At 42.2% G+C, this 12,692-nt stretch overlaps 1 protein-coding gene across 1 annotated transcript in view; it reads left to right on the top strand.

Moving 5' to 3' along the window:
- shank1 (SH3 and multiple ankyrin repeat domains 1) overlaps positions 1-11,241 on the top strand; it is a 161,795-nt gene extending 150,554 nt beyond the window's left edge. Inside the window, exons 21-28 of the mRNA XM_068218106.2 lie at positions 1,001-1,098; positions 1,317-1,343; positions 1,438-1,494; positions 4,199-4,311; positions 4,427-4,547; positions 5,536-9,103; positions 9,586-10,488; positions 10,770-11,241. Coding sequence (XP_068074207.1) covers positions 1,001-1,098; positions 1,317-1,343; positions 1,438-1,494; positions 4,199-4,311; positions 4,427-4,547; positions 5,536-9,103; positions 9,586-10,488; positions 10,770-10,857 — 4,975 coding nt within the window. The 3' untranslated portion in view covers positions 10,858-11,241. The remainder of the gene's footprint in view (positions 1-1,000; positions 1,099-1,316; positions 1,344-1,437; positions 1,495-4,198; positions 4,312-4,426; positions 4,548-5,535; positions 9,104-9,585; positions 10,489-10,769) is intronic.
- Positions 11,242-12,692: the final 1,451 nt, after the last annotated feature.

The raw sequence follows: 12,692 nt of genomic DNA, 5'->3' as shown, positions 1-12,692 counted from the left end.
ATTTGGTAACAATGATTGAACCCAATGTTCCTTTAAAAACTATCATAAAAGAAAGATAGATCAGTTAATCCTGGATAGAAAAACATGGGATTTTCAAATCTGGACCAATTTGATCCAGATTACAATTTTTAAAAACTGGTCCCAGGTCTGGCAGGAGCACTTTTAGCTTAGCTTAGCATAGATCATTGAATTGGAAAATACCTTTAGCATCTTGCTTAAAAATGACCAAAAGAGTTTCAAATAATACAAAACAATATTACTAAACCAATCTCTATTGTACAGAGCGAGAGCGCTTCTCTTCTGTTAAACGGAACAGTCGCATCATCAATGATGTAATATTGCTCGGGCTCGGAAGGTAAAGATGCAGTGTGAGTGCAGGCCATCGGGGGATAGGGGTGGGAAGAACCGAAGCACGGTTCAAGGCGACCGAGCCTATTGAGAGTACACCCTTAGGCAGCACAACTGGCACACCCACCCTGTGCAAGCAGGTAGACCAGTTGGAAGTTACCTAGCTAGAGACTATTTTCATGTGCTGTATAAATCATTGTGCCTGCTGCAGTTATGGTACATCATCAAAGTTGTTTTAAAAAAAATGTTAATTTTCCGTTGGTCCTAGTACACAATGTAACTACAGAAGAGTCAAGCTTTAGGAAAATTATCGAAAGTCATTTTTTTGCGAGATGCTAATATTCTAATCTGATTCAAGGAGCTATACTAAAATAAGCTAAGCTAAGCTAAAAGTGCTTCCACCAAGTTTCAAGATCATCTGAATGGATTAAAAATGATAATACTCAACTGTTTAACTGTAGGGGAGTTGTAAAATGAGCTATATTTAAAAAAGAAAAAACTTAAGTATTCCTTAAAAATAGCCTATACTGTAGACCCCTCTTTTAATTCCTGTAGAATCCCTCAGCTTTATGTGCGCCAAGAAAAATTTACACAGATACACAATCCCTACATTGTCACGCGTGGCTTTTAAAAACCTTTCCTGCACACTTTGAACGCAAGGGTTGTTTTTGGTGACATGTCTTACTAACCTGTCTTGTAACCTCCCTAATTTTTCTGTCTGTCCTGGCATTCCATACACAGTGGACAGAGGTAAGAAGCACTTCAGATTCACATTTCTTTGATGTTGTCATGAACTGTTGTGCACATTCTGGATTTGAGTGTAGTGTCTGACCTAAATTAAAAAAAAATAGTGTTTAATCTCTTGCTAACTTGATAGTTGATGATAATGTGATTGTAGTATTAAAAGAGTATTACTACAGGCTGGTGGTGTTCAACCTTACATTGACTCTCTGTTTGCTTGATCACAGCCTCTGCCCCATGGAAAAAAAAATCAGGTAATGCATTTTGTTTCGTTCTTTCTTTTATGAAACACCTCATCTAATGGGTTTGCCAAATGTTTATGACATAAAATCTGTCTGGCTGTTACAGAGTTCGAATCTTCACAAGCTACAGAGAAGAAGAGGACAGTTTATCAGATGGCTTTGAGTAAGATACACATACAATACATCTAAGAAATACATAAAGTTAGCAAATAAATTGACTGTTCAACCAACAATTCAAATTCTCTCATCATTTATTTGCATTTATGTAATTCTGTGGCTGAGAACCAAAGAGAAGTTTAGCATGAGCTACTCTCTTCCATACAGTGAAAACTGATGAAAGTCTTGTGAACAATATGCAAAATTTTCTGAGTTTATCTGGGGTGCATTTCCAAAAACCATCATTAGCTAACAGAGGTCGCAAGTTCCGTTGTTACAAACAGTTCATTGATTTGGCATTTCCCAAATCCATTGTTCCAACCAACATTCGCAAACTGCGTCACAAACTTGTACACTTGCAACTACACCTCTAGAGCTGTAGTTAGAAGCATAGTTCCTGGTTGTGTTCTATTCCCCATTATCCCCCTAAGCCCTATTCAACATTCTAATATTTAAACTTGGAATGATTAAAATAAAAATTTAGTCATCTCTCTTAGGTGCAATTTGCTTTCAAAGTATTTTTACATTTCAGTTTAAACTATCTTAATATTGACAATTGTGTTCCTTACGTAATACACTTTGAAAACATTTATGCCATTTTGAACACAGCCGTGGCTCATGACGAAAGTTATAGGTGACTTATTTAAAGTGGAATTTAAGTTACATCTCCAAAGCTTGTGAAAACAAAATATAAAGCATACGTTAATGATTTTAATTTATAGTAGGTTATTTATTAATAATTATATCTGTACTGTATGTGACATGGGCCTGTTGGTTAGAATTTTTCTACAGTGGTTTGAATGTGTCAAATTGCAAAAGTAGACTTTTCAAAAAACATTTAAAAAAACAATATCCTACTTAAAATTGATAATAATAATAATAATAACAATAATAATAATAATAATAATAACAACAATAATAATAAATTATTATTATTATTATTATTATCGTTATTAGGTAGGATTTTTTTAATTTCCTTATAAATGGCCTACTGTACATTAGGCCTGCAAACATTAACGATTAATATGATTTATATATGAGATTAGAATACGTGTTAGTTAAGTGATTTCATATGGAATATTCTAAATAATATTTGTTGAGGAAACATATATAGTTCCTATATGTGCCATTTCCATATATTTCAAATAATATAGTAACAAGCGCATGTTTTTACCAAAACTAATATTGTATTTTTTTAAAAATGTGTGTCCATGTAAAAGCATATAATTTGCAAAAAAAAATAAAAAATGTATGGGGTATTTTCTGTAAAGAAGTAGTTACTACCCCGTTAAGAGCATCATTATGGACGTTTTATGTTATAACTAACATGGTTCAAACGATGGATCTGCGACAAAGCAATTATGGTTTTGGGAAACACCCTTCACGACTTTGTTCTTTTCCCAAATGATGCATCGTACTGTTTCAGCCGTGATTTATGTTGTTGTTTGGAAAATGCACCCCTGGATGTGTTAAATTTATTTTATTGTGACCAAAAAAGACTTTCATTGTATGGAAAAGTTCATTCTGAGTCAACAATTCCTAAGGCCCTGTTTACACTAATGCGTTTTAGTTTTAGAATGAAAACGATCTGCGTCCACATTGGCGTTTCACCTAGCGTTTCTGAACAACTCTTCATCCACACTATTCAAATGAAAATGCACATCACGTGACCACACACACACACTCTGGCATGCACTGCAGCAATGAGAGCTGTGCACATCGGACCGTTCATCAAGCATCTACTGCTGGATCTAATCTCACTATATTTCTTAAATGTGATATTTAATTCATTTTGTTCTCTATCTAACAACATATCCCTCGTATTTTGAATCTATTTCTTGTTCTCAGGTAACTTGTTTTGGCTGAGCACAAAAATAAGTTAAAATATTAATTAATGTAACCACGTACACTGATTCTGCACATTTGACTGATTGCTTGCATTTATTTCTTATAATGTATAAAAATATTGTATGTTATACATTTATAAAGGTTATTATTGATTATTAAATCTGATATTCAGCAAAAGAGACGGTATGTTTCGTATTTTCAATGAGAATGAAAGGAGGTAGTTATGTTATAGGCTTTGTTTTGTTATAAATATGCATACAGTGAAGATGACAGTCATAAAAATATTTAGCTACAGGACATCTCAACATTTTTGGTGTCTGTTAAGTTGCTAATATCAAAATGAAAAGAGGCAGTTCCTCAAATCATGTTTTCGTTTTATTTTTAAGAAAGTGGAACAACGTAGTTAGGGTAATGTGAATGATGTTATAAAGTTCATGTTCCTTAATTCTGAAGTTTTCCCCGATGTGTCCTCGGGAGTTTTCCATATCAAACTTGCAAAGTCTGAACTTATAAGGAGATGCAAGACTGAAGTTTGTGTAGGCAACTTAATATTAAGGAAAAGCCCCAATCAGATAGATGAATGTCTGCAGCCCCGCCTCCGTCTTCAGATGTCTCTGTTTTCCTCCATCCACACTGACACGCAGCAGCAGCGTTTTAAAATGAAAACAACCTCTTCAGCAAAAGCTCAGTTTTTGGTGCTTGAAAACTTTGGTGTAATGGTGTAACTGTAGCAAAACTTACGCATTTTAAAACTAAAACGTATTCGCGTAAATGGGGCCTAATTAAAGCTAAGAATGTAAAGTTGTACTGTAAGTGAATGAACGAAATCATTCTTTTTTTTCATGTTTCTTTTTCTCTGTCAGATAAACTGGATGAGATTTTAGCAGCAGCACAGCAGACCATTAATACAAATGAGGCTCCAGGGCCCCGGGTTCAGGGGGTAAAAAGAGAACGGGGCAGAGGCTTTTATAATGAGGTTTGTGTGTGAGCTCGTACAGTAGTTACTAGAGATTTCTAAATTGCATTCTTTTAAATCTTGGTATAATTTAATGTATATTATTATTTTTAACATTTATTATGTCTTTTGCCAGCCAAATTTCGACCAAACTGGAATGGGGATGACATCATCTGGGGCAGGGTTAGGCTACGACCGTGGTCAATTTGTGTCTGGCCATGGCCCCCCGCACGGTATGCTGCGACAGAAGTCTATCGGTGAGGCTGTCTGTTTGTCCATCTGTCTGTCTGCCCACCTGTGTGTCTGTTTAACCATACTGGTGTACGTCTATGGTACGTGCGTTGAGAGCACTCCAAAGAGTGCAGCTGTGGGTTTGCTTTAATGCTTATCATTTGTATTGCTTTATTGCTCCAGATTAGTGACTGTACAATTCAAACACTTCATAGGAATCTTGTCAGGGGTTTGACTGGGATCTAGGACAAACCAATTATTAAAACAAATTTGAATGTTATTATTATTATTTTTGAATCTTTTACTTTTGGTGTTCAGCATCAGTGTTCCTTTTTGGTTGAACTATAAAATTGACAGCCCATTTATAACCCTCAAGATAATAATAATAATAATAATAATAATAATAAGAGCACACTGACTGTACAGGGAAAATGCTTGCTATCCCATGGCATGAAGGCAAAAAACATTCATGTGATGTTAAATATGTAAATTCTTACTTTCTTAGTTTACAAAATTGGAACCTTTATGTGCACTAGAGATAACAACCTCAATACCTGTTTCTTTTGCATGCTGAGAGGGTAGCTATTGTTAGTGTCACTTTCTGTGCCATCAAGTACTGTAGACATTGTGTGTGTGTTGTATTTGTCTTAATATAACAGACTGTAACTAAAATTTGTCTGCACTAACATAAAACAGCATTGCTAATGTAAGGAGGTTAGCTTGTACATGTTCGGAGATTGATCAGTCATGGTAATAAACAGACAAGCTGACAGACAGACAGACAGACTACAAGATGGTCTCTTTTCTGTATCCTGTTTTGTTTGTCCTTTGCTCAGTATTAGAAAATAAATATATCTTTTCCTTTTTTGGTTATTTTCTCACTTCCAAATGTTGTACATTTATCTTGTCTCCCAAAAATATTTTTCTTTCGTCTTTGTTGTTTAGAAACATTTTATTTTAATTCTCCCTTTATACATTTTCTTGAAAATGTATTTCATCTTTTTTTTTCTGCAGGGGTTCCTGAGGAGGAGAAGCAGTTTCTTCATCCTCCAGCCATGAAGTTTGCCCGTAGTCTTTCAGTACCTGGCCCAGATGAAATCCCTCCTCCACCTACTACAGCACCCCCTGAGCCCCCTTTTTCCTCAGCTCCTCCGCTTGGCTTTAGGGGCAAGACATCTCAACAGCCGTCTGTTTCTATGTCTCAGTCTACTTCCTCTGCTGCACATTATCAACTCTACTCACAGTCAGTACATGTTACTCACGGACCAAGGGACAGGTCCCCTGGACCACCTACTGGGTCTGGAACTGGGGACCTTGCTTATTCCCATGCCCAAGCCCACCCCTCTGTACCAAGTAGGACTGCCTCCAGGAAGGTGATTGGGTACACAGGAGATCTTGCAGGGGCTGGAGGAGTGGCTGGGGCCAAAGCTGCAGCATTGAGAAGGGGTTACAGCAATGCAGTCCCACCCACCAGTGTCGCTACTGTGATTCCACAACAGCAGCAGACTACTCAGAACCAACCTTCCAGAATGGACCGGAGTGGAATGGGGGTAGGGGCTGGTGGTGTACCAAAAGGCGGTGCTCGTAGAGGAAAGGGGCCCTTGGTGAAACAGTCAAAGGTGGAAGACCTGCGTCAAGGTCAAGACACTCTAGAAGCAAAGGTGTCAGTGGAGAAGAGCTCTATTCCAATCCCAACTATCATTGTTAAAGCCCCTTCCACCAGCAGTAGTGGACGCAGTAGCCAAGGCAGCAGTGTGGAGGCTGAACCACCGCCCCCAGGAGAAAGTGACAGTTCTAAACCAGAACCTGTTGTTCCCCCACCTGCACCAACCGTGCCACCACCAGCCCCTCCATCTATACCTGCTCCTCCACCCCCATCACTGCCATCACTTCGTACTCAAGAGAGTCTGGACTTCACCAGCCAGTTTGGTGCTGCCATTGTAGGGGCAGCTCGCAGGGACAGAGAACGATTTCATGAAGCACGACGCAAGAGTGCCTCCTTTTTTCTTTCTGCTGAGGAAGAGTTGAGTGGAGCTGGAGGAGCAGGAGGGCGGACTCAGACTTCTCAACAGCAGCTGAGTTCCCAGCCTTCACCACGCCTGCGACCATCCAAATCTATAGATGAAGGCATGTTCTCAGGTGATACTTTTATCCATCACACACGCAGTATGCCTCCTGCATTTGGCTTGCCTGAGTACTCCTCACCTGCTCCTCAAGGGGATTACCAGCCTAAGTCTGTACCTGCTGACTTCTATGGGGCAGGATCCAGACAACAGCAGCAGCAGCAGCAGCAGCAAGCCCCCACCACAACTTTTATTCACCCACTAACTGGAAAAGTACTGGACCCTTCATCCCCTCTAGGCTTGGCTTTGGCTGCACGGGAACGTGCCTTGAAGGATGATGGACGTATACGTAGGGAAAGGACCACTGAACATCATTTTACCCGTCAGTTGTCAAGCATTGGGGCCTTTTCCTCATCCACTTCACAGCCAACATCACACATTTCCTACCCAATGGCCTCGTCTTCCTCTGCAACCTCCTCTGCTGCTCAATCCACAAACACCTCTTCATATCTTGTTACCTCCTCATCATTAGCTGCCACCACCACATCCACTCGGCCTCCATCTCCTAGGATCCTGCGTGGAGCAGGGAGTAGCTGGAGTGAAGAAGCTGGGGTTGGAGAGCGTGCGGATAGGGAAGCAGCTGGCACCTCTGCTCCCAGAGAAGGCCTAAGGGTTCGTTTCTCCGAGGATAAAACTGTCCACACACACCACTATCAATCTCAGCAATATCAGCCCACCTTTAAAGAGCGTGAAAGAGAACGTCAAAGAGAGAGGTCAAGAGAAAGAGAGAGGGAAAGAGAGAGGGAAAGAGAAATAGAAAAAGCTCAAACCCAGTATCAGCAACAGTCATCACAACCAATGACCCAGCAGCCTCGACGCCCCTCATTCTTGAGGATGGAGAGTGAAGCTGGAGCGTACATTCTTTCATTAACGCCTCCATCTCCTCCTCCAACAGCAGCCCCTATGCGTCCTACAGCAGGAGCCACAGGTGAAAGTGGAAGTGGTACAAGCCTGATGGTTCTGCCTCCCCCAGCTCCCTCAGTAGATGCAGATGATGAGTTTGTGTTTGCTGATCCTCTTCCTCCACCTCTAGAGTTTGCCAATAGTTTTGATCGTGGTTTGGGTTACTCTGCGATGATTTCTCACAATGTTGCAGCCCGTCAGCAGCGTCATCCTCCACCACCCCCTCCCCCACCACCCCCGCCCACTTCGAAAGATTCCTTTATGACAGGCTTTCCAGCTCACACACCCCTACCGTCACCTCAGGCAGGAGATTCCACAACTTCCAGTCTTACCTCCTATGACAGTGAGGTTGCAAACCTAACACAATCTGCCCCATCGCCCTCCCCATCTTCTCCCAACCCACTACCACCTCACTCCCCCTCCACCCTTCAGACATCTGGACCACCTCCACCTCCCTCTGTATCACCTCCTCCACCACCCAACAGCTACCATAGACCTTTTGGCTTATCTCAGTCACAACATTTATACAACAGTACACACACAACTGGACGCTCCTCCTCTCCCACCCCACCTCTCTCTATTCCAGCTCCACCTGCCTACCGGGGGCCACCAACAGCATCATCCACCCCTGCAACTTCTGTATCAATCAGAGGTGCCTCAACTGTGACCGCAAGCTGTTCCACAACTGCTTCTACAACTGTCACCTCTCCTAGTACTACTGCTGCTGCCACACCACACACACGCATAGCAACTGTCTCCACAGTAGCTACAGGGGGTAGTAGGCGTCCCAGTGCAGAGCATCATCCACCACCTAGTGCAACCAAGAGTGGTGAGTCCCAGGAGACAGTGGTAGATTCTGGGATTGAGGAGCTGGACAGCCGAAGCAGCAGTGATCATCACTTAGACAGCATTCTTGCACTCAGTGGTAGTGGGGTCAGAGAGAGGTTGGAACGAGCAGGGATGAGTAGCATAGGTGGAATTGGAGGGAGAGATGGTGCAACTGAGGTTGACAGGACAAGTGGGGCAGACTTTTTAGAGTCTTACATGAGCTACCTTGATGGGCAGACTTTTGAAATGCACAATGCCAAAGCCGCTAGCACTGCATCCACCTACCCAAAAACACAGAGGTACAGAGAAGGCACCCGGGCTGGAGATCTTCGACGCCAGACCAGCACAGCACCTCCTGCATACCACCGTCGTAGAGAGGAGGAAGAGGAAGAGGATGAGGCCGAGGAGGTAGAGGAGGAGGATTTGAGTGCCCGTGATGGCTATGGGATGAGGGAAGGGCCAGGGATTGCTCGCTCCTCTGTAATGTACTTTGACCGGCCCCGCACTCCAGAGATAAAACCACTGTGGGGAGATGGGTCGACTGGAGCATCACAGACCATGGGGGAGGGAGGGGGCCAGATAGTGGGAACATATGTGGAGCCACGTAAACTACATCCTCCCATGACTGGTATGAAAGCAAACATCATTAATGAACTAAGCACCAAATTACAGCAGAGAAGTAAAGGAACAGAGAACTGGGGGGCCCAGAGATCATTGAGCAGACATAGGTAATTGTGTTACCAATAGTATAGGTACATGTGCATGGATATATGTTTGTGTCTGCATGGTGGCCTTGAAGCGAGGCATGTGGCATGAAAATCTCTCAGCTGCATGGGCATAGTGTGCTTTTGGATTCCATGAGTCAGTAAAAGTCTGAGCCTTTTAAAGGACTCTTTGGAAATATAGACTAACCTGTGTTCATTTGCAACAGTAAAATTGTTTTGTACCTACCAATTTTTATTAATGATTTAAACACCAGTGAACACTAGTGTGTAATGCGTAACTGTGTCTGTTTAAACTGTTCCTCTCTTTTTGTGATTTCTGCTTTTTATTGCACTGTCCATGTACGTCTGTCTGTCCCACATCAGACACAGGTAACTGTTGCACTATACCTCGTTGCTCTCTCTTTCTCTTAACTGTCATTTTTTTCTTATTCTATCTTTTTATCTTATCTTTTATTCTGTTGTTCTAATTTGTTTTCTCATTTCAGGTTCTCAGAGGACTCAACAGGTGCACTGAGTCCTCCCTCTGTCCGCTCTAGCTCCCCATCTCCAGTTCAGCTCTCTCAGCCTGCCTTGTCTCCCTCTCCCACTCCTTCCTCCCAGCCACTTTACTCAAACTGGGCTCGATCTCCTTCCCCTCAGCCCCCTGCTGCCTCATCCCAGCCCCCTCCCCGATCCCATTCACCTGTTTCCCCTTCATCATATTCACCATACCCCACCTCACCCAAACACCGGCCTGTTTATCGCACCAAAGCTCTGGAGTTCCAATTTATTCCCAGTCGAGAGTCACGAAAGTCAGAGTCGCATCATGCCCAGCGCAGACGAGCACCCAGCCCTTTAATTTCTCCATCTGACCGTCCCAAGCTTGGCCCTCCCCGCCCCTCTTCCCTTCCTATTCTCCCCACTACACCCCTCTATAGCAGCCTGTATGACCTTCGTGGTTCTATTACTCCACCCTCACCTGCCAATCCCCTTGGGGACCCCTACTTTTCCCCCTCCCCCCCTCTATTTGCCCCCTCGGGTGCTCCCCCTCCTCCAAATTCCTCTCTGGTGGTCTCACGGTCCCTGTCACCCACTCACTTCCTGTCAGGGACTTCATCCCCACCTCTCCACCCCATTCCTCCACCCACTTGCCTGAGTTACCCCCATCTTCCACCCCCCTCACCCACAAAGCCCTTTGCCTCAAAACCTCTCCCATACTGGACCAAGTATGATGTTGCAGATTGGCTGGGCTACCTGAACCTGGGTGAACACAGGGAGCGATTCTTAGACAATGAAATTGATGGCACGCACCTGCCCTCTCTTACCAAGGATGACTACCTGGACCTGGGTGTGACCCGAGTTGGCCATCGCATGAACATAGAGAGGGCGCTCAGGAGAGTTATGGACAGGTGAGAGGAGAGAAAAGGGGGAAGCAGAGAGATGCAAGGGATGTCTGCAATGGAGAGGGATTAGGGTGAGGGGTAGTGCATGAGCAAAAAAGCTATTATACTTAAGGTAACTCTTGATATGCTATTGATTGCTAACTTCAGAGAACACTTGGAGTGGGCCACTGCATGAGGTCCAGGATGGCATGGGGAAAGAAATGGAGAACTGAAAGAGGGGGATGTGGGAGAGCAAGAGAAAAATACTTCCTTATAAAGACTTTCCACCTTCCCCCCCCTATCATCAGGCTGTCTTCTAGCACTTTCCCCATTTCTGCTCTCTCTCCTCGAAATGGACGGACAAACAGAAGGAGAGATGAGGCCAACCGGAGTTGAGAGAACAGGAAAGATGAGGTGACAACTGCTGCCATCAGAGATTATTCCCTGAATGAAGAATAAAGCAGGATGAGGTGACTTTGAAATCAGACTGCCTGCTTATGAATGGAGAGATACAGAAGAGAGTTGACGGCCTGTCTGAACTGTGAACACGCCTGCGCTTACATGTGTGATTCAGTCAACGAAAACATAACCACCCACATACACATCCGCATGTCAACCTCTGAACAAAATACACTTAGTTTGAGCTTGCAGGCACTCACAAGGTGGTCAAATTGGAATTAACTGAACAAATCACATAGGGGGATCTATCTCTGTAGGATTAAACATGTTCACAACATGAGAAGGTAACATACTACATAACTGAGCCAAATAATTTGAGGGAAACAATCAAAATGGTCTTATCTTTTCTGTTTTTCTTTTGGAAGAGATAGGGAGAAAGAGAGATATTGAAACCTCCTTTGCTGTCTTTCTCTTTTTCTCAGATGTTGAGCTGAGTCTAGAACTGACAAACATTTACTAAGGGTATCATTTTTAGAGCAGGTTCAATGGAGACCATTGCTGGAAGGACAAGTACTGACAAACCTCCTGTCTGGCACGACTAGGGAAGCCCTTAAAATAGAGGTCAATTTTATGGCAGGCACTTATTTGGTAAGACTGTGTTGATGCGTGGGTTCCTGTTGTTTGTGTATGAGTGTGTGCGTGTGTGTACATGATAATGTGAAAGGTTATCACTAGAGGCATGACCGTGATTTGTTAGCCTATGTGTTTTTACCTCACCAGTGGAGGATTCTATTTTGCCAAAGCCAAATTGAGGCTTGTGCTTATCTTATATTTCACTAGAAATTCTTTACCTTCTCATGTCTTATAATGAAATTCTATATATATGAAAAAAAAAATATATATATATATATATATAAATATATACAGACTGGTCACTGTATTACAAACCCGTAGCAAAAATAAGTGCCCAGACCAACAGAAAACACACATAAATACTCTACCACATACAAACATACACACAGTACATTCTCAGATTACTGATATATAAATATATATACACACTACAACCATGTCTTTTATTTATATGACACATAATGGGACACAGTAAAATATCTATGTACGGAAACAAGATGACGATCAAAATACGCAAAAAATCTTTTAACGAAGGATGATACAACATTGTAAAAAGAAAAGTATATATATATATATATATACACACACTGCAAATTTATCAACATTTTTACCAATGACTGTCAAAATATAGAAGTAACTACAACTTCAACGAACCTATCCACGATATCAAGGCTCCATTTTAAAACAGGAGACAGCATGGAGAAGAGGGAGAGGAAAAACCAAACTGCCTGTATTTCTCTTTTTCCAAGTCACTCTCCCTCTCTCCTTCCAAAAATCAAAACACTTTCTATGGAGGCGAGGCAGGACGAACATGCACTCAGACATGGGTGAGGGATACGTGCTAATCTGTTTTAATACAACGATTGTTCCTATAACAATTTTTAAACTCTAAATGGGTCTGGAATTCTATTGTTGAGTTAACAAGAGATGATGTTATTTATTGCAGTCATTGTTCTCATGGTCCTTGCTGTTATCTCTACAAGCTGCAGTGTTTCTTGTTTGTTTCTGCTGGGATGCTGTTTATGCTTGACTTTGTTTTTGTTTTGTTTTTTTGTTTTTGAGTGACCACATGCAATGTGTTCAATCCTTTTGTACCTCTAGGATTTTACTTAGAAACAAGATTTCATATCTCACAATGTCCCTCACCCTATTGCTTCCCCCTTTCGAAACACAATTGTGACATTGTATGCAAGGACTAT

The sequence above is a fragment of the Danio rerio genome, chromosome 3 (assembly GCF_049306965.1).
Source record: "Danio rerio strain Tuebingen ecotype United States chromosome 3, GRCz12tu, whole genome shotgun sequence".
Taxonomy (NCBI): domain Eukaryota; kingdom Metazoa; phylum Chordata; class Actinopteri; order Cypriniformes; family Danionidae; genus Danio; species Danio rerio.
This window is presented reverse-complemented; position numbering and strand designations above follow the sequence as displayed.